This window comes from Pleurodeles waltl, chromosome 1_1, assembly GCF_031143425.1.
Source record: "Pleurodeles waltl isolate 20211129_DDA chromosome 1_1, aPleWal1.hap1.20221129, whole genome shotgun sequence".
Classification (NCBI taxonomy): Eukaryota; Metazoa; Chordata; class Amphibia; order Caudata; family Salamandridae; genus Pleurodeles; species Pleurodeles waltl.
Genome location: NC_090436.1, coordinates 937,782,973 through 937,810,363, shown reverse-complemented (window position 1 = coordinate 937,810,363; position 27,391 = coordinate 937,782,973). Strand labels below are relative to the sequence as shown.

The 27,391-nt window shown below is 40.3% G+C and overlaps 1 protein-coding gene across 1 annotated transcript in view; it reads right to left on the bottom strand.

Moving 5' to 3' along the window:
- METTL14 (methyltransferase 14, N6-adenosine-methyltransferase non-catalytic subunit) overlaps window positions 1-27,391 on the bottom strand; it is a 156,604-nt gene that overhangs the window by 60,181 nt on the left and 69,032 nt on the right. The window contains exons 8-9 of the mRNA XM_069230159.1: window positions 22,087-22,179; window positions 4,118-4,234 (exon numbers count right to left, since the gene is read on the bottom strand). Coding sequence (XP_069086260.1) covers window positions 4,118-4,234; window positions 22,087-22,179 — 210 coding nt within the window. The remainder of the gene's footprint in view (window positions 1-4,117; window positions 4,235-22,086; window positions 22,180-27,391) is intronic.

Genomic DNA, 27,391 nt, shown 5'->3' with positions numbered 1-27,391 from the left:
CTTTCGCTTTTCCAATCTGGAAGCTTTTACAACTAAATTAAATTTATACAAGGTTCTTGTGAAAAATTGGGTTATTTGTTCAGGACAGTCAAATCAGCAGTGATCCTGGCACTATTCTACTCAATATGGGATAGTAAAAAACGTTTTTTTATGTACCCAGAAATAATTGGGAATTTGGCATCAATTATACTTGCAAGACATCCAACTTATGATTCTCGACCTATTGTCTGTTAATGTTCTCCATAACTGTTCACCTTTCTAACAAATGAGCATCTATTTGCATAAGCATTATATTTCCCATTATACTACAACTATTTTAAAACAGACCTACATATATGTACGCATATTGAGAGGTTATCTCAATGGAGGTATCTAACACGTAGCACTGCATGTGGCATCAAAGTTGCATTATACTTATTTTTTAAGTTAGGGTCCAACTAACGGGCATCAAGTCTCCAAAATGTCAGAAGTATTGGAAGTGACATCACATACCCCTTGACGTTAATGACCTCACAGGAAATGACTGCATATGATCACTTACCCTGATTTTTTTTCCTCCATTTTTCCATGAAAGCATGTCACTTGACCCTAACATCACACCCACTTCCTCTTACACCCCCTTACACTTCTAATTCATTCTCACTCACTTACATTCATTCATTCACTCACTCTCATTCATACCCACTCACACTTACTGACACTTAGGCCCAGGTTTACTTATGCTTTTCACCAGGTTTGCGTCACTTTTGTGATGCAAACCCCACACAAAGAGTTACAGTGGCATTTACTATCTAACGCAAATTCTGATTTGTGTTGCCCAGTATCCCATTTCCTAGTATCCCAAAGTAATGCAAAATTGCTCTGTGCATTGCTTTGCAATATTTTGCATTTAGTGGGTGTTCCATCAGTGTGTATGGGTGTTCCTATGCAACCATTCATGGGTTTTGATGCAAATCTATATGTACAAACACCGGCAGAGAGGAATTTGCACCAAAATCTTAAGACTCAAGACAGGCATAACAAAGTAGAAATGTTTTCATTGCTCTATGGTTTTCAAACTTTGCCTGTTTGCTGCATTGTACAGTCTAGAAGCATAGTTTGTGCTGGAAGGGCCCTCTTCCAGGAAAAGCCTATGCTTCAGAAAATGCACACACCCTTATGGTGAAATGGTTTGTAGATTGGTGCGTGGCTGCCAAAAGTGCGGCAACGCACAAGGAGAGTCACAGTGCATCATATCTTAGTGGACAGGGTGCATTTGTTTTCATTTACTATGACGCACAGCATCTTTGGTGCTGCTTTGCCTTGCATCGGACAACAGTAAATCGGGGCCTTCAATCTCACGCAACCTGTCATTGACTCTTACTCCGTTTCATACGTTTAAACATACAGACACCCTCACATACTGTCTCTTACATAAACGCACTCCTCTGCAAGCATGCGCACAACATATACGCAAGACATTTTTACTCACTACAGCTCCCTCCAAAGGTCCTGTTCCAGCTATGTGTGCACCATTGTTTGTTGCATTAATATTAAATAATACATTATTCACTATTGGTATAAAGAAAAACGAGCTAAAGCTAAAGAATGTGCAGCTGCCCCTGTGTTCTTAGCACTGATTTTGTCACCTCTAGGCCATGGGTCGCGAAGGCCGTGCCAGTGGCCGAAAGGGTCAGAGCCAGGGGTCACACCTGCCTCCCTTGGCAATCCCTAAATGTCGTCCAAGGCCAGACTGAAGGGCTAGAAGGGATGGGGAACAGCCAGTGTCCTGCAAATGAATGATCAAGTGCTGCTGACTTTTTTTTACATATTAAAAGTGATTGGGAGCATATCGGAGCTTAATTGTTTTTGTATATATTACTTGCATATGACTCACAAAGCCTATGCATCAATAAAGCAGCTCTCCTTCTCACACAAAGGAGTTCTGGTTATATTAAGTGTCACTGGCTCGTTTGTGTCCTTACAGTCCACTATTGTGCCGGTTGTAATTGCTCCCAATTATGGCAGATGGAGAAGTGAAGGGAGGTAAAGTGCTTAAGACAAGTATATATATGACATGATTTACTGCATGAACCCGAGGTAAGAGAGACCTTAGATCAGTGTCACCAACTGAAGTGTCCAGCCTACATGTACTGCAAGACCGAGGCTTGCTGGCATACTGAGAAACAAAAGATTTCCTAAAAGACCAGCACCATAAAAATGCCAGTAAGGGTGAAGCAGAGTAACAAACAGGTTTTAGTCTGACTACTACGCCTGCCAGTCTTTCTATTTGGTCTTGAGTTTCTTTGTCCATACATACATTATGAAGAATGCACCAGGTTAGCTCAATGGAGTGGTGAACATGTTACTGAAACATTATGGCCCTCAAATCACAGGTATGAGATGCCAGAAAGGCAAGCTCTTCTTTTCATTATTCCAAAATGAATAATTGTACCACTTAAACGAGTAGTAACAAGATCCATTCCATGCAGTGCATGAAACTGTCACATCTGCGGCATACAGAAAAGCTTTTGTCCAATAGCTACATCAAAGGTCCAGCACAATGCACAACACAAAGAAGGGAGTGTCCAACGAAATGCAGCTGCAGTTTTCGAACTACATTTTTTTTTATTCCATTCACAGGGACCAAAGCAATAGATGTAAAATGTGGGACCGCATTGGTTTAGACGTTCCACCAGCACTGAACAACAAACTTTTTTAGGTCCAGCATAGCAGTGAGCAGGTGCTGCTTTTCTAACGTGTTGGTTTGTATCTGGGCTTTAAACAACATCCACCTCACGCCCATCACTACCACTCGTTTGTGGGCTTGCCCTTCAAAAATCCTTTGATGGCATTGGTAAATGATTTAGGCAAGTTCCTCCTTGGGAAGGGTTTGTTTCCTCCTTGACCATCGCCCCTGTTACATGGCTAATTGCTCTTTTGCCATAAGTTTGACTGCGAGAGAACATTTTTCCTTTTGTGTGTCTCTTCACGCTGATGCTCATGGAGGCCATGGCACCGTGAATCAACTCGCTTAAGTGAAACTGTTTTACTTTTAATTTTCAGTTTATGTGGCAAGAAAAATCCGGTTAGGAGTTTAACACGCTAATAGCGCTAACTTGAGCAAATGTGAGAACCATTGCATTACAATTGCTTGTTTTCTCCTTGTGTGCCTGCTTGGTAATGTTTTCTGCCAGGCTGCACGGGGTAATATGAGAACCTCCAGAGGCCCAAGGCTGCAGCGGTAGACAACAATATGACTCACCGTTTTGAGAACAATCATTGCACGGATGAGGACAATTAACACCTTCTGTAAAAGCAGGCTAGTTCTGTTAAGTTCACAAATTATAGATCACTTCATCAAGATACCTCACCATTAGACTCCGACGGAAGAACAACTTCGAGATGCTCTTAACAGGTGGTGGACTGAGGCTTATGAATGGCGTGGTGCACTCGTGTGTCTTCTTTAGCTTTGCCTCCCTACGGCCAGCAGGCCACGAAAAGTTCTTGCAGAGGCCATTTCCATGTAGAAATACCTTAATGTAATCCTTGTAAAGATTCTAAACTCGTTTTTAAATACCTTTTCATATCACATTTATGCCATTTCTAAGCACTGTATATACAAGCCTTATTGTCCAATTTAATAGTACTGAAGTTAATGAACTCGGATGGAAAACTTTGTTAACCTTGCTGGGATTCAAATATATGCAAATACAAATTAAATCACAAATGAGATTTCACTCGCTTACCAAGTAGAGGACGTTTCTATCAATTAATAAACACTAAACTAGCCCATGATACGTTACGACAATTGTTCCACAAATAAACACCAAAATATGAAAATATTAAATGTTACACCACTCGCTATTAATCCATTTCTAGCAGGTCACTTAAGGATAGAGGTAGGCAGAGCATTACAATAAATCAACAGTCTTTGTATTCTCCAGAAACTGCATCCCATGTGCTTTAAAATACTACACAAAGTAATGTTGGAACTTTGGCTATTAACTATGTATTTCCAACACAGCAGTGTCTTCAGAGAAACTGCTACCTATAACCTGAGTAAAATAAAAATATGCCCCTGTACTCAATTACCTTCAGTTGCAGTCCACAGGGTTCATATCAACAATAGTTTTACCTTAGTCCTCTGAAAGACAGCCTTTGGATCCAAAGTCTTGGTCTTGCCAGGATTGTCTTTGTTGGTTTTAATCCAGCAAATGTCTTCGCATCTTCTAAACCCCCACTTGCGTAAACACTGAAATCGAAGATTCAAATACAGAAAATAAAACATCCACTACTTGAATATACTGATATTTCAAGCATTGTCATGCAAGATGAACAACTGATTGGTCAGTGACACCATACAATCAACCTTGACAGAATTCCAATGGCGGAAGAGCTCCCTCAATGCGACACAATGATAGCTAAGTTCACCATTTGGATTGTCAAATTAATATCACAGTAAACATGAAACCTTCAAGAGGGGTTTGCAGATGGGTGCCCTACACAAACTTAGCTGCTTTTTGTTAGCTACCAAACTCAATCAGCATTTTCTGCTCGAAGAGATGAAAACCACAAGGTCTCTTGGACTTAGTCTTATAATTAACAAATTATATTGAGAGCTAAGTGAAAACAGGCCTTCATGATCACTTTAGTAGCATCAACACATTGATCATACTAAATCACTAAAAATGGCATCTTTACTAGTTAAGATGTAGTGACAAATATGGTAGCTGAATCAGGTAAGAGACCGCCCAGTTAATGCCTACTCTAACACTGCTAAAAACACACATAAGGCAAAATTATAGACAAATCACAGTACAGGTAGAACTGCTTGGCGAGTTGAAGTATTAGAATACATTGGTATGTATTTTTTTGCTTGTCAATTGTGATGCCAAGGAGAACACTACAGCTTGAAGAACTCATAGAAGAGTGCACTACTGCTCTTCAAACGGTAATGTTTTCAGGTTTAGTCCTTGCTCTCGCAGAAAAGACTGCAAAAACGAAGTGGTTGTCAGTTGTAACGGTCATTTCTTGAGCAAATCAAATGACAGAGGACTTAGATAACAATTGACACACGTGACAATGTTGAAAAACCACATCAGGTTCAGAAAATAATTTAAGACACAGTGTAGGCTTTACCTGACAGCAAGGTTCTGAAATCAATTCAGGGAAGAAAAATAATTTATTTGTAATACCATTTCTCCATCATCGGTATCTTCGTTAAAATCATAAACCTTAGAAATATCCACTGGTTCTAGATCCTGGAATGCTTTCTTGCCTTAAAAAGAAAGGAGGTGTTTATCCAGTTTAGTTCATTTCCACTAATCACCAAGGACACATTTCACATTTCCACATGAACAAAGTCTTATTAGTTAGAATGTGCTATATTTGATTAGCATTAAGCCATCATAATCCGCAATGAAAAGAAACTTCATTTTGAAAAGTATTTGCAATATTGATTTATATATAAGTCTTCAGATACCCCGCTTTTTTTTACCCATCACAAATGTAAAGTTCTGTGCGGGGTAAATTACTATTTGAAGAGACATACATTGCTATTTTTATTTTCTAAAATAGTTCCATTGTGTTCTTTAGACCACATCTTATTTTCGATACTGTTCGTAAATGTTACTTTAAAATATCCCAGTTGCCTGTATGATGGGAAGAAAGGAGAGAGCGCTTGAAAATAAATGCTATAGTTATTGCACTCTGTATTTTATTAGACGCTTATAATGGCAATGCATAGGTATTGTGTGCTCTGTTGACTATATTTCAAGAAGGCATTTCGGCATGAGTTGCATTATATACATTATTAAGGTATTCATTGAGACAGGTTTATTTGAAGACATGTATCAATAAACAAGCAAACACTTCCCATTGAAATATGCTTTCGATTGTGCAATATAAAGGCTTTATTTTAATCAAATAGAACATAGCTACCAAAACGAAGGTTATTCATGTGAAAAACTGAAATATATATTAAAAAATTAGTGCAAATGAATACAAGTGATTTCTGTCATACATAGATGACTCCTTTCTGATTTAGGCAGCAGATGGGATCACAGAAGCAGGGAAAAAACGTGATCTAATCCAAAGGGACCCATGCATTAATTAGTATAATTCAGATAGCTCACTTCAAGGGACTAAGATCGCCCAAAGCCATAGACTGAGTCACTTAGCCACTCTACAAACTACTTTCCTAATATGTAAGCCTACGTTTGTAACAAAGCAAGAAGGAGCAGCGGTCTGTCCTTGTGAAACTAAAACAATGTCTTCCTCATGCATCTATCATCTGACTCAAGAGATGTGTGAAAACAAGTAGAGGGTTCTTAGTACCTCCCAACTGCTTGGATGCTACCCAACCTTAGAAGTCACAGTTCTAGATCATCAATACCATCACACAAGAGCAGAGGCAGTTCAGCCAATTGACAATGTTAGCCAAGCACCGTGAAATGGGGAACTGACTTATGGCTCACAGGGTTGACTCAGAAATCCAACTGACTACATCAAGAGAATAGTGACAAACATTATAAAGCAAAGGAAAATGAAGCACAAACACTCTTTTGGTAATTATTCAGAAATATTTAATTTGGTTTAAGATAACATGGAACGTAAACATTAGTGGTTAATTCCCAGCACTGTCTGAGCAAACATCCCCATTTGCCTTGGTTGAACAAAAGTTCCCTCCTCTTGGCATTACACTGTAGCCACATGACGTAGATAGTGAAATTAGACCTCTTTTAAAATGATAAAAAATGCATTTTAATTATAAACTTTTATTGACATTACCCATAAAGGCATCCCACACTTCTCCCAATACAAAAACTACACCAAATGATCAAACATTCTGTATTTCATAAATTAATTACATATGAACTTATAACAGCAATGTATTTGTTAGGACCATAAATTAGATAAAGATAAAGCAGAATTTCAAAGAGGTCAATCAATTTCAAAAAGCATATTTATACTACACGGATCTTAATTTACAATACTGAAAAATCAGAAAATGCAGTTGATGTTTTGTGGAGATGTCTAGAGAGGTAAATTATAGAACAAATGCTTTCAGCCTCAGACCCCCTGAAGATGGATTCCGCAAATGTTTGGTTCAAGGAGATGAATCCTCCTTGTGTTGACCTTGGCACGGTTATCTAGATATTGAACCAATTTTGAAGGATAGTCTGTTATAACAGCCCTTTATGACATGGCAGGCTACATTGGGCCATTTCAGTTTCGCGCTGCTGCTAGTTAGGATATCTGAACAACCTACAGCAGGCACATTATCCTAACAACTATCTCGGACCTGCAAACAAAATAATAATCTGTAGAGCAGATACATTATCTCACCAGGCTATACTTCACAACAAGCCAGTGTAGGCTGGAACAATGTCAGTCAAATATAAATCGTACTTGACTTGTGATAACTCTGCCCCAGCACATTAGGCTAATCAATGCACCATGCCATATTGGATTATGGAGTTTCCTGATTAGACATTACTTCAGAGTGATTCAAGAAACCAAGTTCCTAAGGCACAACTCTCTTCCTTAAGAATGCCCTTTCCAATCCAATTGTGGGGTGTCAGATGGGGTACGGACCAATTTGCCCCAAATCAAAATCTTGAAGCAAGGAAGAATTGACAAGCCCACTTTACATCCAAATGTAAGATTCCAGGTTTGTGACTGACAGTTTTCAAAATAGAATTAACTAATTAGGTGAGGGTGGGGAACCCCAAGTTTTTTTTTATTTTTTAAATTGATGCCCATTTCAAGCGAAGGTCGTAAGCATTTGAAACAGACAACCGACACGTGTTTTGCCCCCTATGGTAGGTCTACCTGGGACTTTTTCAAGGCTAGCAGACATCAAAGTAAGCCCATTATTTGTAACAAGTATTAGCAGGTCAGTATATTCAGTCAATCGGAGAGTGAAGACAGTGTCGAATACCAACAGATCTGGCGCTGGATTAGAACGCCGTATCGCAGCGTGAGATTTAACCCGGTACATGATCTGACGGTATACAACACCGTCTTCGCTCTAAGACTGATTGAATATACTGACCGGCTAATACGTGTTGCAAATAATGGAGCATATATCACTGCCTTTCATTACCTTGCGTTGGGAAGGCGTTCCCTGGGTGAAGCATGCGTGTTCTCATGAATTCACCCACGCATTTTGGTGCATTCCCAGATTTACTTAAGCTAGTAAACCTGGGAATACATCAAAATGCTGCGCCTTCCCCAGTGAGGCATAACAAGGAGAACTATATTTATTTCTCCTTACTTCCCATACTATCTATGATGCATTCTGCAGCACACAAAGACTAATATGCCTCTAAGGCAGAGGTCTTCAAACTTTTTAATGTCGCCCCCCCCCCCCAGGTGAAAAATAAAAATCATTGCCACCCCCCTTCAGAGTTTTTCACAATTATTTTATAAAGATGCCAATGTTTAAATATGTCTAGACCTATTTAAACATTGCAGTTAAGTACAGTTACATTTTTTAAAAATGCAATAACATGTTTCTGCTTAAAACAAAGGTCTGTTATCTGTATAATGCTTCTTTTGGCCAGAGTCCGGCAGTCCGGCACCCCCCCTGGAATCACATGAGGCCCTCCTAGGGGGCCCACCTCCCAGTTAGAAGACCTATGCTCGAAGGATTGTTTTTGTGTAGGAAGTCGTCCCTTCCTGCACAATTTTTTTTTTGTCTCTAACGCAGACACATTTGCATCATGGCATAAGGGTGTCTGTGTTAGAGCTAGGCAGCACACAGTGTGGCAGCTCTAGGAGACAGCAGAAATGTGCCGTATCTTTATAAATTTGGTGCATTTCTGCTCCCTGCCTTTCACGCAGCGCAGTGCAGTAAATTGCCTTGCAGAGTTGCTGTAAGGAAATGCCTCCTTGGCATGGTTACCCCCTGACATTTTGCCTTTGCTGATGCTATGTTTTGATTTGAAAGTGTGCTGAGGCCTGCTAACCAGGCCCCAGCACCAGTGTTTTCCCTAACCTGTACTTTTGTTTTCACAATTGGCACACCCTGGCATCCAGGTAAGTCCCTTGTAACTGGTACCCCTGGTACCAAGGGCCCTGATGCCAGGGAAGGTCTCTAAGGGCTGCAGCATATCTTATGCCACCCTGGGGACCCCTCACTCAGCACAGACACACTGCTTACCAGCTTGTGTGTGCTGGTGAGGACAAAACGAGTAAGTCGACATGGCACTCCCCTCAGGGTGCCATGCCAACCTCACACTGCCTATGCAGTATAGATAAGTCACCCCTCTAGCAGGCCTTACAGCCCTAAGGCCGGGTGCACTATACCATAGGTGAGGGCACCAGTGCATGAGCACTGTGCCCCTACAGTGTCTAAGCAAAACCTTAGACATTGTAAGTGCAGGGTAGCCATAAGAGTATATGGTCTGGGAGTCTGTCAAACACGAACTCCACAGCACCATAATGGCTACACTGAAAACTGGTAAGTTTGGTATCAAACTTCTCAGCACAATAAATGCACACTGATGCCAGTGTACATTTTATTGTAAAATACACCCCAGAGGGCACCTTAGAGGTGCCCCCTGAAACCTTAACCAACTACCCGTGTAGGCTGACTGGTTTTAGCAGCCTGCCACACTCGAGACATGTTGCTGGCCACATGGGGAGAGTGCCTTTGTCACTCTGTGGCTAGTAACAAAGCCTGCACTGGGTGGAGATGCTATCACCTCCCCCAGGCAGGAGCTGTAACACCTGGCGGTGAGCCTCAAAGGCTCACCCCCTTTGTTCCAGCACCACAGGGTATTCCAGCTAGTGGAGTTGCCCGCCACGGCCCCACTTTTGGCGGCAAGGCCGGAGGAAATAATAATAACAAGGAGGAGTCACTGGCCAGTCAGGACAGCCCCTAAGGTGTCCTGAGCTGAGGTGACTGACTTTTAGAAATCCTCCATCTTGCAGATGGAGGATTCCCCCAATAGGGATAGGAATGTGACCCCCCCCTCCCCTTGGGAGGAGGCACAAAGAGGGTGTACCCACCCTCAGGGCTAGTAGCCATTGGCTACTAACCCCCCAGACCTAAACACGCCCTTAAATTTAGTATTTAAGGGCTCCCCTGAACCTAGGAACTCAGATTCCTGCAACCTAAGAAGAAGAGGGCTGCTGAGCTGAAAAACCCTGCAGAGAAGACGGAGACACCAACTGCTTTGGCCCCAGCTCTACCGGCCTGTCTCCCCCCTTTGGAAGAAAACTACTCCAGCGACGCTTTCCCCAGGACCAGCGACCTCTGAATCCTCAGAGGACTGCCCTGCTCTAAAAGGACCAAGAAACTCCTGAGAACAGCGGCAGTGTCCACCAAAGACTGCAACTTTGTTTCCAAAGAAGCAACTTCAAGACAACAGCGTTTCCCGCCAGAAGCGTGAGACTTGCAACTCTGCACCCGACGCCCCCGGCTCGACTTGTGGAGAAACTGAAGAGACTGTGAGTAACCAAAGTTGTCCCCCCTGAGCCCCCACAGCGACGCCTGCAGAGGGAATCCCGAGGCTCCCCCTGACCGCAACTGCCTGACTCTCAGATCCCGACACCTGGAAAAGACCCTGCACCCGCAGCCCCCAGGACCTGAAGGATCGGAACTCCAGTGCAGGAGTGACCCCCAGGAGGCCCTCTGCCTAGCCCAGGTGGTGGCTACCCCGAGGAGCCCCCCCCCTTGCCTGCATCGCTGAAGAGACCCCTTGGTCTCCCATTGATTTCAATTACAAACCAGACGTGTGTTTGCACACTGCACCCGGCCGCCCCCGTGCTGCTGAGGGTGTACTTTCTGAGCTAACTTGTGTCCCCCCCGGTGCCCTACAAAACCCCCCTGGTCTGCCCTCCGAAGATGCAGGTACTTACCTGCTGGCAGACTGGAACCGGGGCACCCCCTTCTCCATTGAAGCCTATGTGTTTTGGGCACCACTTTGAACTCTGCACCTGACCGGCCCTGAGCTGCTGGTGTGGTAACTTTGGGGTTGCTCTGAACCCCCAACGGTGGGCTACCTTGGACCCAAACTTGAACCCCGTAGGTGGTTTACTTACCTGCAAGAACTAACAATTACTTACCTCCCCTAGGAACTGTGAACATTGCACTGTCTAGTTTTAAAATAGTTATATGTGTTTTATTTGAAAAGTATATATGCTATTGTGATTATTCAAAGTTCCTAAAGTACTTACCTGCAATACCTTTCATGCAAAGTATTACATGTAGAATTTGAACCTGTGGTTCTTAAAATAAACTAAGAAAATATATTTTTCTATACAAAAACCTATTGGCCTGGAATTGTCTCTGAGTGTGTGTTCCTCATTTATTGCCTGTGTGTATGTACAACAAATGCTTAACACTACTCCTTTGATAAGCCTACTGCTCGACCACACTACCACAAAATAGAGCATTAGTATTATCTCTTGTTGCCACTATCTTACCTCTAAGGGGAACCCTTGGACTCTGTGCATACTATTCCTTCCTTTGAAATAGTGCATACAGAGCCAACTTCCTACAGTTGCGCTACATGAAATGTAAGCAAATCTGCCCCATAATTTCTAATTGGGCAACCCACTGCAGTAACCAGCTAAGCAGACTATAATAATCATAAAAAAATACCATAATGGGGCTGGCAGAGCTGTTCAAAGCTGACAGCATAACGAAAAACCATGCACTATGCGTCTCTCACACCTCATCATTCACCACACTGCTTTGTGATGTTTCTCATAACACGATAACCGCACACTCTGTGGTCATCATGCATGACATGTAAACCCTTCCTACACTGGGTCAGAAAACAAAAACAACTCTCAAACCACACACCACACCCTAAAGGTGTAGCTTGCTCCCCATGTAGGTAAGCACTTCCGTGCCACACATAGGGGTAGTAAGCGCTATACAAGTGTCCAATACAACACAATATTTATCACTTGCATCACCAAGATTTGTTCTGATCCTACTAAAATCTTTGTTTCCATTACACTTCAGAATTATAATAAAAAATGTGCTTGATTTGTGCATAACTGCTGGTGTATTTTAAATACTTGCACAGATCATTTTCAGGTATTTACATTTTTGTGAATTACGAACAAATTTACATCTTACACTTGCTTTTCACACTCCCTGTATGCATGGCTATTGGAATTATGAGATTATGTGGCTGCCGAATTATGGGATTCTTCCTCTGCAGGGCTTTTTGCATAATTAAGAATTTACTGCATTTGCCACTTAAACCATCTGCTGCATAATCTGCTGATTGTAACAAAACACATTTTGTTTCTAGCTTAAGCAGTTCAAAAGTTTCAAAAAATGTTGCACAGTGTAAGGTCCTTTGCAAAAGTTGAAGCTCACCTTTCTGTTACTTAGAGAAATTTGAATGTGGAACAGGCGCTAATAAAATTAAACCTTTGCCCAGACAAAGCTAAAGTGTACAAATGCCAAAATAATGAAGTAATAGTATTATAAAATGTGCTGCATTAAGCCGAATAACTTGTGTATTCTTGCCACATAAATTAATCAACCCTGCCACATAATTTAGGCCTTGCCTGGTGCCTAATTCGTGACCATGTGTGTACCAGAGTCATTGTCCAAGTCCTCTCACTTTGCAGCCAAAGGAAGTAAAGTAAACAGCATTTCCACGTAAAAAGAAGTTTGTCAGGAAACATAGCCTGACATTTAAAAGGTCTTAAAACACATCAAATGTAACAAGATGAAAACAACACCTAGATGGATTTTTGCTGCTCATTCGCCTTCTGAACTCCTGCGCATTTACAGTGTGCTAGCTGCCTTGGTGGTTTGGGTGGGTGTGTGGTGACCCAAGATTATTGTGGGTTTGCCCAGCCCTCAAATGCCTGCCTGCACCCCTCCCCCCCATGGCTACAGCCCTAATGCCCACCCTCCACTTCTTCCTCCAAACACGGTAATATAAGTACCCTGTTACTTTGACACATTGGCCCAATTCTTACTCCCTTTTACTCCCAACCATCCTACCTACTGGAACCCCCCTAACCACTTATGTCCATTAATGCACTTTGTGTCCTTTTTAATGTCAGATCTTTGAACAAGAATTATAATACCATAATTTTATTAATGTTTATTACAGACTATTCATTATTCCTTAATTATCACTAAAAGTTGACTAGGTGACTACAGAACACTAATTTTCCCTGAAACATCCCTGTAGGCTACAAAGATTCTCATTTGAACCTGCCCCTTTCAGAAAATTGGAAGAGGCCTTATGATCATGCACAAAAACGTCCTGCCGAGAAAATGCATCATAGCGCCTAGAGTGCGAATCACCTTGATCTTCACCTTCCTTCATACCCCCGTTTTTTGTTTTTTCTATAAACATATCTTCACAAAACTCCTCGGTATTCGTGTCCTTTTTCCTACACTTTGCCTCTGATATCACTTTAAAACATCATAACCACAGCACACTTAGGGAAGGTGAAGCTTGTCTTGCAACACTTAGTTTGACAAACCTCAATTATCCATAATAAAATACCCACCATCCACCTTAGAATCTCTCTTACCACACAGTTATGCATAAACATTATGCAATGCAATTGTCCCTCTTGGCCTCATCAGTCTCTATCAAGTTATATCAAGTTACATTGACTGATGCATTATAATTCAGTTCACCCTTTAACTCTCTTCTCCTCTAATGAAGTCCACCACCACAACCCCTAAAACTATTGCCAGAACTTGAAAACTGGACCTTCCCACTTATAACACAATAATTTCCGTCCAACAATTCCACCACTGGACAACGTCTGTCCTTGACTACATCATTCCAGTGAAAATCACCACACTATCTTTGGAAAGACAATGAGAAAAAAAAACAGGTTAATGACAAGTAGAAACTGCAATATCACTCCAGTATCTATAGAATCTGGGTCAGAAAGGCTAGAATACCATTACTCATGGTATTATTCACAGCACATCCGAGAAAATACATGCCCCAATAAGGAGCCAACCATCTGTACAAATAGCCTGATATGATACTAAAACCAAGAAGGACTTGCAACTCAAACATTACTACAACCTCTCATTCCACTTCACAATAGAGACTACTTTTTTCTGCCATCTCAGCAGATTTTGCCAACTTAAACGCTTGTGGCTGACCCGGATGGCTGGCAGACCAATGTCCAGTACACACATTCAAGGTCATCCTCATTAATCATTCAAGAGCTGTACCAACCCAAGACATTACGAAGCAAGGCCTGCGATCTAGTCTATTCCAGGAAAATGTCAAACCTGCCTACATCAAACACAACCTAAAGAAACCAGGTACTAAACTAATGTTTTTTTCTATCACTCAAACTGCAATGGTCTGCTGCTAGTAAAACCGACATTGCTACGTTTCCACAGGCAGCTCTTTCAAAGGAAGAAAATGACCTTCCCTCAGACATACAAATAGTTTTGTCATGGCTGTAATATGGAGATACTAAATCTGCAGCAACTGCCACAAAAAGAAACTCAAGACTAGAGTACACAAAAAACGAAGCTTTTCCCCACAAATAACCTAGTTCCTGAATAAAAAGGTAGACATTTGCATGTGTGACAGCATGTATTTTCACACTATTCCTCAAAACATTGTTCTGGCATGGCAATAAAGCTGAATGTTTGTAGCGGAACGTCAAACCCAGTACAAATTAACCCAACCACTCCCCTATAAATCTATCAACCAACAACATCATTTTCGATCATCCAGTACGAATGAATGACTAGGAACTTGCTGGAAATCAGACCACATTTCAACTCTAAGGATTATCAAGGTACACTAGCATACAACAAGACGAGAAAAATGCATGAATCCCATTCTACAGAAATCAATCTAGAGAACATGCTCTTGGTCAGTGTGTTGTGAATTTTAATTTTGCCAGCTTTCATTGATGGCTGTGAAGAGACTTGGTCTTAATAGGTAATACAGTGTCATTCCTTATTTAAATCGTTTTTTTCAATCAAATAAAAACATACAAAAATATGGCTAGATTCATCTCTCACTTAAGCTTTGAAGTTACATCAGAATCTTAAAACTGTCCAAGACAGTGTGTGAAATATTTAGTGAAAAGGATTTGCTCTCTTTATTGCACTTTTTCTCTGTTTCTAAAATAGAAGTTGTATACTTTAAATAAGCAGAAGCAACCTGTCCACTAGTGCCTGTCTTCCAATATGCCGTTATGCACGAACTTCAGGATGCCACTGGGCCTGTATGTACATAAGGCTTTTACAAAATATAATTTTCAAAGAAACTAACATTTCAACGGGAGCTACCTAGCTATATTCAAATGTTTGTAATAGCACCTAAGTGAACTAGCATTTTGGCAGGAAAATCGTGGTTACTCAACAGCAGATTATTTATCTTGTGAATCTCCACAGGTGCCAGACTGAATACAGAAAACTTAGTAATAGCATATTTGGCCTCTGTACATAACAATCCAGTATTCCAAATACACACGTCCCTGCCCGCTAACATCAGTTGTTTTACTTTTTACAAGGCTTCAGATGCAGACTGTGACTAACACCATTGAGTTTGTATGGGCAATATATAATAAATAACTTGTGACAATTACTCGTGAGAGTCCACTCCACAGAACAGGGAGGAAGAGTGCTGTGGGGAATCTGGTGTTAGACCAACAACTAGAAAGAGTATTATCAAAGGTAAGTAGCTTATTCTTCTGATGGATTCTTCTGAGAGAAAAGACGTCTTCACGGAAAACATCCTGATCTAATTGCAGAAAAAATAATCTGAAGATGACGAACTGGGGCGGAGACACCCGGAAGAAGCGCAACATTGTCACAACAAAACACCAAATGTTTCTTCTGTCGACGCCCAACAACAACAAAACAAAAGTTAGAGAAAGAAGCCGGACAAAATATTTTTAGGGGAAATAGTAGATAATCCGGACCCAACCACTAGATGCCGGAATAATGCACAGAACGCTAATCTAGAAAAAATTCACACTGCAAAACCAAGTATCCTGAGCAAGGGCTATTTTGGAGGCTTTTCAAGCAGTGTAAATAGATCTGTGTCTCGCAAACGATCCTACTGAGCCAAGGCATAATAGTTTGATGTAAAGGACAATTCACCAGTTCATCCGTCTTTCTTCACACCAGTAATTTGGACCGCTCAATAACGGAAGTTTAGAAAATAGGAAAAGTAAAAGGGTTTTATTACAAAATCTCAAAAATAAGCAGCACAGAATAAAAACCATGCACACCTAAATGCAGAGTGCAGAATTCAATCAAAATCAAAAATCAGTCTAAGTCCCAAACGAACAGCAAGTCTTTAAGAAATGGGCAGCATGCCAAATTGAAAAGGAAAGGTCTCAGAATACTTTCTTGTTTTGCTAGAGAGGCTTTTCATTTGTGATAGATTTTTCAGTCTCAGAATGAAGGGATTCTTTTACACAGTTCTTGCGCAGAAAACTAGAGAAATCCACAGAATCATGGTGTCATGATCAAGGGTATCTATTATTCAGCAAGTCAGAGTAATAGAATAATTCAACTTAACACAATGCCTTTAACACCATCCCCTTTTCTAAGAAAGCTTTGTGCAGCCTCAGCAACACACTGTCTTAGGAAGTTGATCTAAAATGAAACATTTCTACCAATGGTCCACAGACCAGCCGAAGAGTGATAAACCAACAATATAACTATCAGCAGATAAGACCTTGAACATTTGAAACATTTACATTGTTTGAAAGTTCATTCACAATACATGCAGTTACATCACATATCTTCGTTCTGCAGAGCTGTAAAAGTAAAAATACTAACTGAGGAATGCACTGGGAGGGGAAAGAAACACAATCAAAGAACAGACAGCAAAACAGCACCCATGTTAAATAATGTGAAGACTCCAGCAAAATGTGCCCAAACTAAAATATGTTAACAAACATACTTTTATATCATAAATTAAATTTGTTTTGAGTGTATTTGAAATAATTTTGAGTATTTGTACTAGATCTAACAGTATATTCATTATCCAGAAATATTTTTCACGAAAAAGTAATTTCTTAAAAATGCTGTAACACTAATGTACACGCAAAATTAAAAGCAATTAGAAATACGTTGTTAGGGTGAAGAGCCTCTGAGTATAGCTGTGAAGCAGCTCAAAGGGAGTACACATCCAACAGGTCAGAACCGAATCAAGGTCCCAATGGGGAGTAATAAAGGTGAGATATGTATGTGAAAGCCATTATTTAAAAAGCATTACAAATGGTGGCTTGAATAATAAAGGTTGATAAGGCAAACAGGTAAAGGTCAAAAGGGCAGATAAGTAATCCTTAGCTGTAGCCACAGAAAGGCCTTGCCAGGACAAAGACAGTATAAACAACACAAAATCAAACTGTTTTGTCTGGAGACGGTCATTTGCTTCATTTCACAACAAGTGGAAAATTTAGCCTACTGGCCCAAACACAGACTTGGTGAAGGGTCTGTGAGCAGTTAGAATGACTTCCACCTCGCAGATTACACTCCATTTTCATGAACGGCGGTGTCGGAGGTTGTAGAGATATAGGTGAAAAACTCGGTCCAGCTTTTGGGATATCAGTTTCTCATGTAGAGATGGCCAGGTTGGAGGTCATATGCTCAAAGTCAGAAGTTCAGATCAAGGGCTATCCAAATGGGTTGTGCTTAGTCCCGCCTGATGGATCAAAGGCATAGATTAAAAAGTGTACAGGAGACAGAACGGGTGCCACATGCGCCATGTCAGGAAGGTGGTACTGTAGGGACCCAGCACACAGATGACATTCAAAGAAAAATCTTTCCTGTCCATTGAGCCAATTCATTTAGCTTGCCTGTCTGTCTGTACAAGCTGCAGTAAAGGAGTTAGGATTCCCCTTTCAAATGGAAGCTGTACAACAAGGCTCTCTGGAGTGGGAAGCTGTATCAAAAACCTAGGGTGACAAGGAGTCAGTCAATGGAGTGCACCAATAGTGTGATTCGCTGATACCACAGACAACTGTTTTGACGAGGCTGACATAATTGTGTCATACAGAGGCTTGTAAAATGGCAACATGAAGTTCAGAAGTATAAAAAGGCAGAGGTTGCAAAATCTCTAGAACTCTGCCTTACTCTTCTCAGTGGGGAGGGGGGGAGAGACAGCACTTTTCCAACCACAACAGTGAAAAAAGCATTTTCATCAGTCAATGTGCCTAAATGAGAATCAAGCACAGGTTCTGGAGAGGTATCTAGGCCAGAGACACTCTGTAGCTCAAGATGTAAGCCAGCATCACTATAATGAGGAAGTAGTAAGTTTGCTGCCGCCTCATCATAGTCATCATGTGGGGCAGCTTAAAGTCCTGGTTTCAAATCAGAGTCTGACCCAAAACAGCCTTCATTCCCCGGAGGTATTGCTGCAGAAATAACTGAACCAGAGTGAGCCTTCCTCCACACACCTGGCTGTGAATTCGTAATTCTATAGCATGACATAGGGCAAACACTAGCCGAGGAAAGATATGAATAGGAGTCGGATCTCTAGTGTCAGGCCAGTGGTAGCACCAATGGAGGAATGACCGAAGAGGTTTGTAGCATAGTCTGTAATGAGCAGTCCAGTATTGGAATCAGAAGTGGAGCAGGCTGGCTTTGCCCAGTGTCAGGTAGCACAGAGTAAGGGCCAGCCAGTGGATAATTTGGTTGGGGTCCTTGCTGGGTATTATGTGGGGGCCAAAAGGAGCTCAAATATCTGCAACATGGCCTATGTGAATGTGGCCTATATGAAGGTCTCAACTTGTAGTAGAGTTGACGATGGCCTGGGGATTTTGGGGCACACTGGATTAAGGTTTGGCCATGTGTCAAAAGAGAAAGCTAATGCAGGAATATGGTTTCTGAAAAGCTGACACAGAGACCTCAACAGGGACCTGGAGCTTCTGGGCATTCAACAGAAATAATAATACTTTTCCTATGCTTCGGTTTGTTTTTTTACTTGTCCTTCAACTTTCCTGATGAAGGTGATCTGGATAGAAACAAGCCTTGTAACCTGGGTTGGGATCAGCCCTGCCTTTTGTATGCTGTACTTTGGTGACCCTTTCCCTGATGGTTTTGGTGTTTGTATGGAAACATTTTTAGAGGATCTACTAACACGTTTGGTGCAGAGGAACCACATGCAGATATCTTACTGCTACATAACTGACATTTGCTCCAAACACGAGTGAAACAGTGACACTTGTCTTTGGGGGGCAACGTCCCCACCTGTTGGCACCCAAGAGTTTTGCAAAAGTTTTCCTGATCCAGTCTAGTGCCTAGGGAGATTCATAAGGCAAGAAATCTACGTCCGGAAGAACCCATACGAATGCATACACAGCAATACGTCCATTGAAGAGTATTGTCTGCTAATATTTCTACACTTTGGAATTCAATAATTAGAGCATGATTTTAGTTTTCAAAACTGTAATGTGACAGACACTTTCTTCTCAATAATGTAGCATTTAACTACATTCTTAAGCTGTATTTTCATTACAATCTTTCTGCTTTTCTAGCTTCTCTTTAATTGCTGCAGTTATGAAATCCTTTCCCTGAACTTGTGTCCTTCACAGGCACGCCAAAGGTGAAAGAGCATTGTAGGTGGCTAGGATTGTAGGTTCAAATGCCATCATAAAGTCACCCGAATTGTTCAGCCAATTCAAATAGGTAACTCCCTCTCAAATATTGAGTCACTTTTTATCAGATGTAATATACGTTTTATCCTTTGGGTGCCCTTATTGCGTAACAAGGCAAAGCAATGTTCTACATCAAAATGCTGACTGGTTATATGATAAGGGTTATCTTTCTCTTGCAGCATAAGCCTGTAAAACATAAATCTTCTAAGCAAGTGTGTGCATTTCAGGCCTAGATATCACTCCAAATTAAAAAGTACTGACAATTTACTTATAACTATACAATTGTGTATTTGGTAAGGTATGTATCTCCCTAGCTACACATTAAAATCTCCAAGTGGAATCCACAATGAAGAAATCCAAAAGAACTGCTTAGAAGAACTCATATCGCTCAGGAGGGCTATCATCATCACAGCTTTCTAGCTACAGGCTTCAGAACGTAAATTAAATAAATACTGAGGTTAAGTATTGATCACTTCTTTCAACATCAAAAAGTGATTATGTGGTAAAGATTCCACACCAAAGTGAAGTATGGCAAATTTATTATGAAACCCTGTGGTGTTTGTTTCGTGAACAACAGCAACTCAACAGTATTTCAGGAAGACAAAAAAAAAATCAGCTGAAAGAAATGTCAATCTAGACAAAGCAAAACATGCTTATTTAGGAGTACAAATTAACAGAAGGTCATGGGTAAGCTGACATTTTGAGGTCTATCTTCTATATTAAATGCGTGAAAGCTGTATTAATGTTGCTCTCTCCATGGGTGGGGAATTAAAAAAATATATCTACTTGTCCATGGGACAGGTTGTTTCATAAATCTACTTGTCCTGTAAAAAACACACTGGTCCCTGTGGTATCACGTAGTGTGGCGACAAATAATGGCAGCAATCTCGTTATATAAGAGCTCTGATAATAGCCTGTCTGATTATGCCAGGGCTCATACTATAGAAAGGTTTGAATTACCACATTTTGCCACCTTTCCACAGATCTACACACTGGGGCTAAAGGTTGCGTTAAGAACCAGTTCCAGGGTTGGAATGCACCCTGGAGTCTGTGCAAACGTGGTAACTTGCATGTTTAAGGGGTATTCACCAGCTGTTCTCTAATCATTTCCCATGCTGAGAAAGGTTGGAAATGTACTCATGACAAGGGTCAGAAGTAAAACGTCCTCCAGGGTTGGTGAAAAAAAAGTGGTTGGAGAGAAAGTGAACTTGTACACGCTCATCAGATTTTTGCATGAGCATATCTACACATGCGTATTTGCTCATGCTAAAATGCAGCTCACAAATATTTTCCTGGCCTACTTCTGTAATTGTGAAATCATGATAGCTGCAAATCTGCACTAATGCAAGGGCATATATCATGGTGCACTTGTGTTTTTATTTAAAAATTGGGTCACTAATTAAGTCTTCCGTTAACCAAGATCTTTTATTTTTATTAAAATTCTCTATCTATAGACTGGCTTCACTGTGAGCTACAGCATTCTGCTCTTTCACATGGAGCACATCCGCACACAAAGTTTTGTTCAGTTCCAGAGACTACTGTGGCAAAACATATTACTGCTTTTTATCAATATTTATGATAATGGTGAGGGCCAGGCAGCTCCCACAACAAAAGAGTTTTACAAAATCCATGCCAAAACAAGACCCACACTGACAAAACCAAAAGGCTGACCAACAATGCCAGACCTATTGTCTTTGCCAATGATTATTTATTTTCATGTTTGCCATAATCTTTTTGAAACTGGTTGCACTGATTTTCCATTATGAATATTTTTGGGAATAGTAGCATACATTAACACATTTTAGTAGGTGATGCTTCAAAGAAATGGTAACTAAAATTTCACAGCAGTTTAGAAAAACATGTTTTCCTAGATGCATTTTATTGTGTACCTTTAATTTGAAAGCAAAGGCTCATCAATTTGGCTTTCAAACTTCTGCAAATATTTGCATCTCACCAGAGAGCATTCTGGGAGGATTATCTGTAGCCTCACATTAATGAATTTTGCAAAAATGTGTACACATTTTTATACTGGGACCACTGCCAGCAGTGCAGTCCGAGCTTACAATACTTCCTTATAGCTCTTGCCCTAATAATAAAGGCTTTACATTATGAACCATAAATACAAGATAAAGCAGCATTAATGTATTGACACAAATATTATCTTAACTGCAGACAACATCCTTCCCTGTTTCATAATATGGTACTGTAAACTAGCAGCCAAAGGGTTTGTGCTGCAGGGGGTTTGGCCTTTTTGTCCCAAAGACAAAATAAACACAAAAATCTGTTGTCCTTGACACCAAACAATAGGTCCTGGGAGTCGGGCTATAGGAATTCCACACCCCTGCCTCATGTGTAATCTCTTCCTGTCTCTTATTCACTATTAATGAATGAATTAAAGCAGGACACTGTAAAGCCCTTAAAGGCTGCCTGCGAAGCACACAATTGCACAAAAAATACATATTTAAAAACATATATTAAATAAATGTAAATGTTAGGGAGCCTACTTACCACTCGACCATAATCCAAACCCTCACCAGAGCCACACCACAGGAAGACAAAGGCCCTGAGGTCTGCAATTTCTTCAATTCCCAGGTTCATAATCTGAAAACAAGTTAAGACAAAGCATGCTGAGCACTTATGAACATCTGTTTAGAAAGCATTTGAAAGTATTCTTTACATTACCACCATATAAAGGCAAGTTTAAATATTTACCCAGGCAAATGGAGCAAACAACTACATTTGAGTTACAAAAGGTAAAAATATGATTAGAAAAAATAAGAAGCACATTTGAAAAGTGAAACAGTTTTTGAGTCAATATAATGTCCTAAAATACCATGAACTTTTGCAAACACTGATTCTCTTTCACCACTCTTGTACCTTGGAACATGGCAGCAAGCTGAAACAAGTCAGGAGACGGTGCTCTGATTCCTGCATGACTCAATGAAGTAGTATTAAGTGCAGAAGCTTTAGTATTTTTTCAAGCTTCCTGTCTCTTGAGTGTATCTCCTTCTCCTTTAGTTGTTCCCCAATACTTCTCGATGTGGTCCAGCGAGCAAACAACAGGACTTGGAAATACGAAGCAGACGGCGAGCTGGACGAGAGCAGCACAGCACCTCTGCTGGTACAGGAGGGCAGCGAGACGGAATGCCTTCCAAGACAGCACAGTCTATGTCAGCACCGAAGCTGCACACCAGATGCAAGGACGAAATAAACAATGGGGAGCTTTCGCAAACGATTCACAGCAAACAATGTCAGAAGGTTCAGGGAAAACTCCTGCTAAAAGGACAACGGGAGACTATGCTAAGAAACAGCAGAGAGTAAATCTGAAGTAGGTGAATTTGCAGTATTAACGCAGGGGCAGGACCATGTTGCATTAGAGAATAACATTGTGTTTAGGCATAAAGTCAGAGAGTGGGAAGAGAATTAAGAAAAGTGGATATTCACATAGATCCACAAAGATAAGTCCTAAAAGTATGATAATTCAGACAAAGCAGCAGGGTAACCTCTAAGAAAGGAGTCTGTAAACATCTGGATGGACAGCTAAACCCCAGTGAGGAGTCCGTAAAACAAGTCTAAAGAACAAAGTGGAAACCTGCAGGCCAAGGTGCCTAAACCTATACCATCCTTATGTCTCTTTTTTAAAAATAGTGACAGAAGAACAATCGAGAAGGGAACCATCATTACTATTTATACCTTGTTTAAAAGTGTGTGCCGGTAAAAGAGTTCAGATAGTATGGTGGCTATCAATTAGGAGGCACCAGATTGCCTGCAGAACCATTAATCCCTCCAGTCACAGAATCAGGTCATATCACAGAGGTAATTCAGGAAATAACACAAGACCAACGGAGTAAACAGGTTAGGATGCCAGTCTGTGAAGAAGATGAGGGAACTGACCTGTTAAACCCCCAACTGACATAAGCATCAACAATAGACAGGCTGTGCTGAATGAGCCGGAATCTAATAGTGAAGCTAATAGGGAGACTCCAGAATGTCGGGAGCGGCTGCCAAGAAGACTTACTGGTAGGCAACACGGTTCAAGTAAAGGGCTGTTAGATGTACAGTAAGGATGATGTTGAGCTCGGCCACCCCAACCCACCCTACCCATGCCTCCTCTCCCTTTCATTGTCTATCTATGGAGATCTGAAATAGTTTCACTTTTTCTGAGAAGAATCAAAAGACATCCAAGAGACGTCCCATGTTGGGGAAAAACTGGAAAACTTAACTAACCATAGACAATCTTTATAAGATAATCTGAAAAACATAACCCAAGTAGTTAAAAAAATTGTTACTCTAGAAGAACAAGATAAAAGACTTGCAATGAGACCAGAAAATCAATCTAGAAGGAGCAATGTAAAGATACAAAATGTTCCTGAGGGCAGTGAATGAGAACACTGAAGTACTTTGTAGTCACTCTCTTTAGAGGTAGTGTGTTAAGTGAGATATATTTAGAGCACGAAACACGGCGATCACATTCATCAATCTAAATCACCAGAAACCAAGGAATATTTTAGTTAGCTTTCTGACATTTACAGTTAAGGACCAGATGCGGACTACAGCATTGCAGACAGACTATTTTGCATAAAAAAATTATACTTTCTCCATCAAATCAGATATTTGCAAAGGAAAAGAGGAGAGACTGTGTTCCTTATGGTAAAGAATGCAAGAATTTTGTACCCTGGGTGCCATGCTGCAAAGGAAGTTTCCGGTCATGATGATCGTGATGAAGGATAAGAAAGTGTACAAGTTTAGGCAGGTGTTGGAGGTGGATGCGCTGATTAATCATCTAATACCCCAACACACAATAAGGCAAGAGGGAGTATTTTCTTGTCTAATCAGTAATAAACTGCCACACACAAGGTACAGCAAGTTAGGCAATAGATTATATCTAAATAGACACCAAGGTTGTAAAACAAAAAAATTGAAGAATGGGGGATAGGAAGGTTTTCACCGAGAGGGTAGCAAGTTTAGGGAGGGAAAAAAGAAAGAAAATAAATGTCCTTGTACAGTCTACACCAGAACTTAGATATGAAATTAATGGAATGTGAGGACAAAAAAGGGAAGAAAGAAGGCAAGATGATGGCCAACTACAGGATAAGATTTATAAATGAAAGACTGGTCTGCTCTTGAAAAGCTGTCATGCACAAATACTGATGTTACAAGAGTTGTACCTTACTAAGTTTGTGTGAGAGACTCAGTTTTGCAGGGTAGGTCGGGTTCAACAAGTTTTTACTATAGAGGAGACATCTATTATGAAAGGGGTGCTTATAATAATAGGAAACAGGAGCTACACAGAAGTATTGGACACAGTACAAGATAGATAAGGAGGTAGATGTGCCATAGCTAAAAATCACAGAATGCAAATCTATTATAGCATGTGCAGGATAATATGGCCAGCTGAGATGTTTACTCTCTCAGTATAAAGGTATAGGGGGAGAGGTTAACACATTATTTAATAATGCATTAGATAGGTCGATATAGAACACGCCCGCATTAAACCCATGTTTTGCAAGATCCCTAAAAAGTATGATGCAACACTTACAACTGTACGAAGTATGTTTGGGAAAAAGCAGGGAAACAGAAAATAAATTTTTCATAGAAAAAAAAACCAACAGACATTTTTTAAGAATAAATCTATGGTTGCTAGACTTGGTTTACAAAGACATTTTTATAGATATCAGGCACATGACACCACATACATCTGATCAGGCAGCTGTTTGGATGGAATGATCTTTTAAAGAAGAGTATATTACTTGTAGGTGGATTGTAAGATATGACAAGAGACAGTGTCACTTTTTTTTTTTTTTCAAGACTCTAACCAGCTACTCCCTAAGTATTGCGTGGGACACACAAAGCATTTCTAAGAGGAGAGAAGTGATCCAGGAAAGCAGTTTAAACTGGAGATAAACAATGATCACTATAACAAATTAGAGAAATAGATGCCAGTATAGCTGAATTGAATGTAAGGAGTTTGGAGATGGAACATCAATTAGACCAAGCTAAAAAGGGACTTAATTATAAAGTTTGAGAACAAAAAGTAGCACTGTGTGAGTAATGTGCAAAATGCGGCATTCTGACTATGTTGACAGTGAAAATGTGTTGCCTTGAAAGAGTAAAACTGAAAGAACAAGGAACTATATAAAATCCATACAAAATATAGAGGGGTGGGCGACTGAGAAAAGAGAAATTACACACATTTTTCAGAATTGTTTTCAAGATCTATATAGTGGAAGTGAAAACAAAACACTGTTAAAAAACGGATAGCAGATAAGCTGTTACCATCAACAAAAGATGCACATCAAGAGATGTTGATTGAAGATATAAGAGATAAGAAAGACTATAATACGACTCAAATTGCAAGGTGATTGATCCACATGGTATATATGATTCAATGTATAAAATTATCATAGAAGTTATGATCTCTGTACTAAGACAGGTATTTAATTCAATACTAGAATGAGAGAATACAGCTCCATACTTGGTGCGAGGGAACAGTGTCATTAATGGTCAAGCCCAAAGAGAACATAAAGAAATGCAATTCCTACAAGCCTATCTCATTACTAAAGAAAGAATACAAAATGTTTGCAACAATAGTGGCAGCTAGGCTAGCATTAGTATTGGAGGAACTAACACATGAAGACTAAAGGGTATTTATAAGGGTAAGGCACCTTTATGATCTTACACATCTATTGTTAGACACAACTGTCCTAACAGTAGCCTATAAAGTGTCATTAGCAGTCATAACCTTGCATGTGGCAAGGGCTTTCCATCAGATCAAGAGGGTCTTTCTTTAGGAATGCTTAACTGAATTTGGCCTACTTTCTAAAGTCTTGAGGATTCAGGCATTTTACAAGACACCTACATGAAGTATTGTAGTGAATGACATTCTATCTGAAAATTAAAATAAATAGTGGTACCCAACAAGGATGCCCACTATCTCCCCTACTTTACAGTTTACATACTGAAACATTTTTACAGTCAATAAGGCAAGATACAGTTGTCCCTCATTTTAAATATAAGGGGTATGAAAGGGAAATAGTTCTCAATGCATACAATATCAACATATACATACTAGATTTAAAAAAAGGGTCAGGTAATGAAGATGCACAGAAATTTAGAACTATCTATTCATTAGCAGAAAGAAGAATGGAACATCTCTGCCGGAAGCATAAGTTGGGACTTAGGATGAAGAAAGTAAGATACCCAGGCATCTTATTAACGGGATAGAAGTGAAATTCCATCCAAAAAGTTAAATACGGTTTCTAGAGAAATTGAGTTCTTTTTAAGTAAGTAAAAAATGTCCACTTAATATTTATAGTAGGGTTTATTTGATATGCAGTTCCATTCTCCTTAAAGTAATTAATGTTTAGCACCATACCACTAGAGTTTGACAAGTATCAGATCACCAATCTTCAGGTTAAACTGTCCAGTTTCACATAGGCTCCAAGGGCTTCAGGTTGTCCTGGAAGAAGATGAGGACATCAGAGAAGGGTGGCCTGCAACTCCCAGATCTTTCAATCTACTACTAGGCCTTTCAATTTAAGAACTGTTGCATGTTAATTGACCTCCCAGACCAATCCAATAGAGTATAAATGCTGAAATACACACTAAGAGAAATGAATCAGTACACAGCCCTTCCTATACAAATGTGGTGAATCCAAATGTTTTTAAGAAAGTGTATTTCAAGATCCCTCAGACCGGTGTTAAACTCTGGAACAATATTAGGCTTAAATGGGTCATACCATATTATAGTGTTAGGTCACTGATTAGAGATTATCCTGAAACCCCGGAAATCAACACTGTTGAAGCGATCATT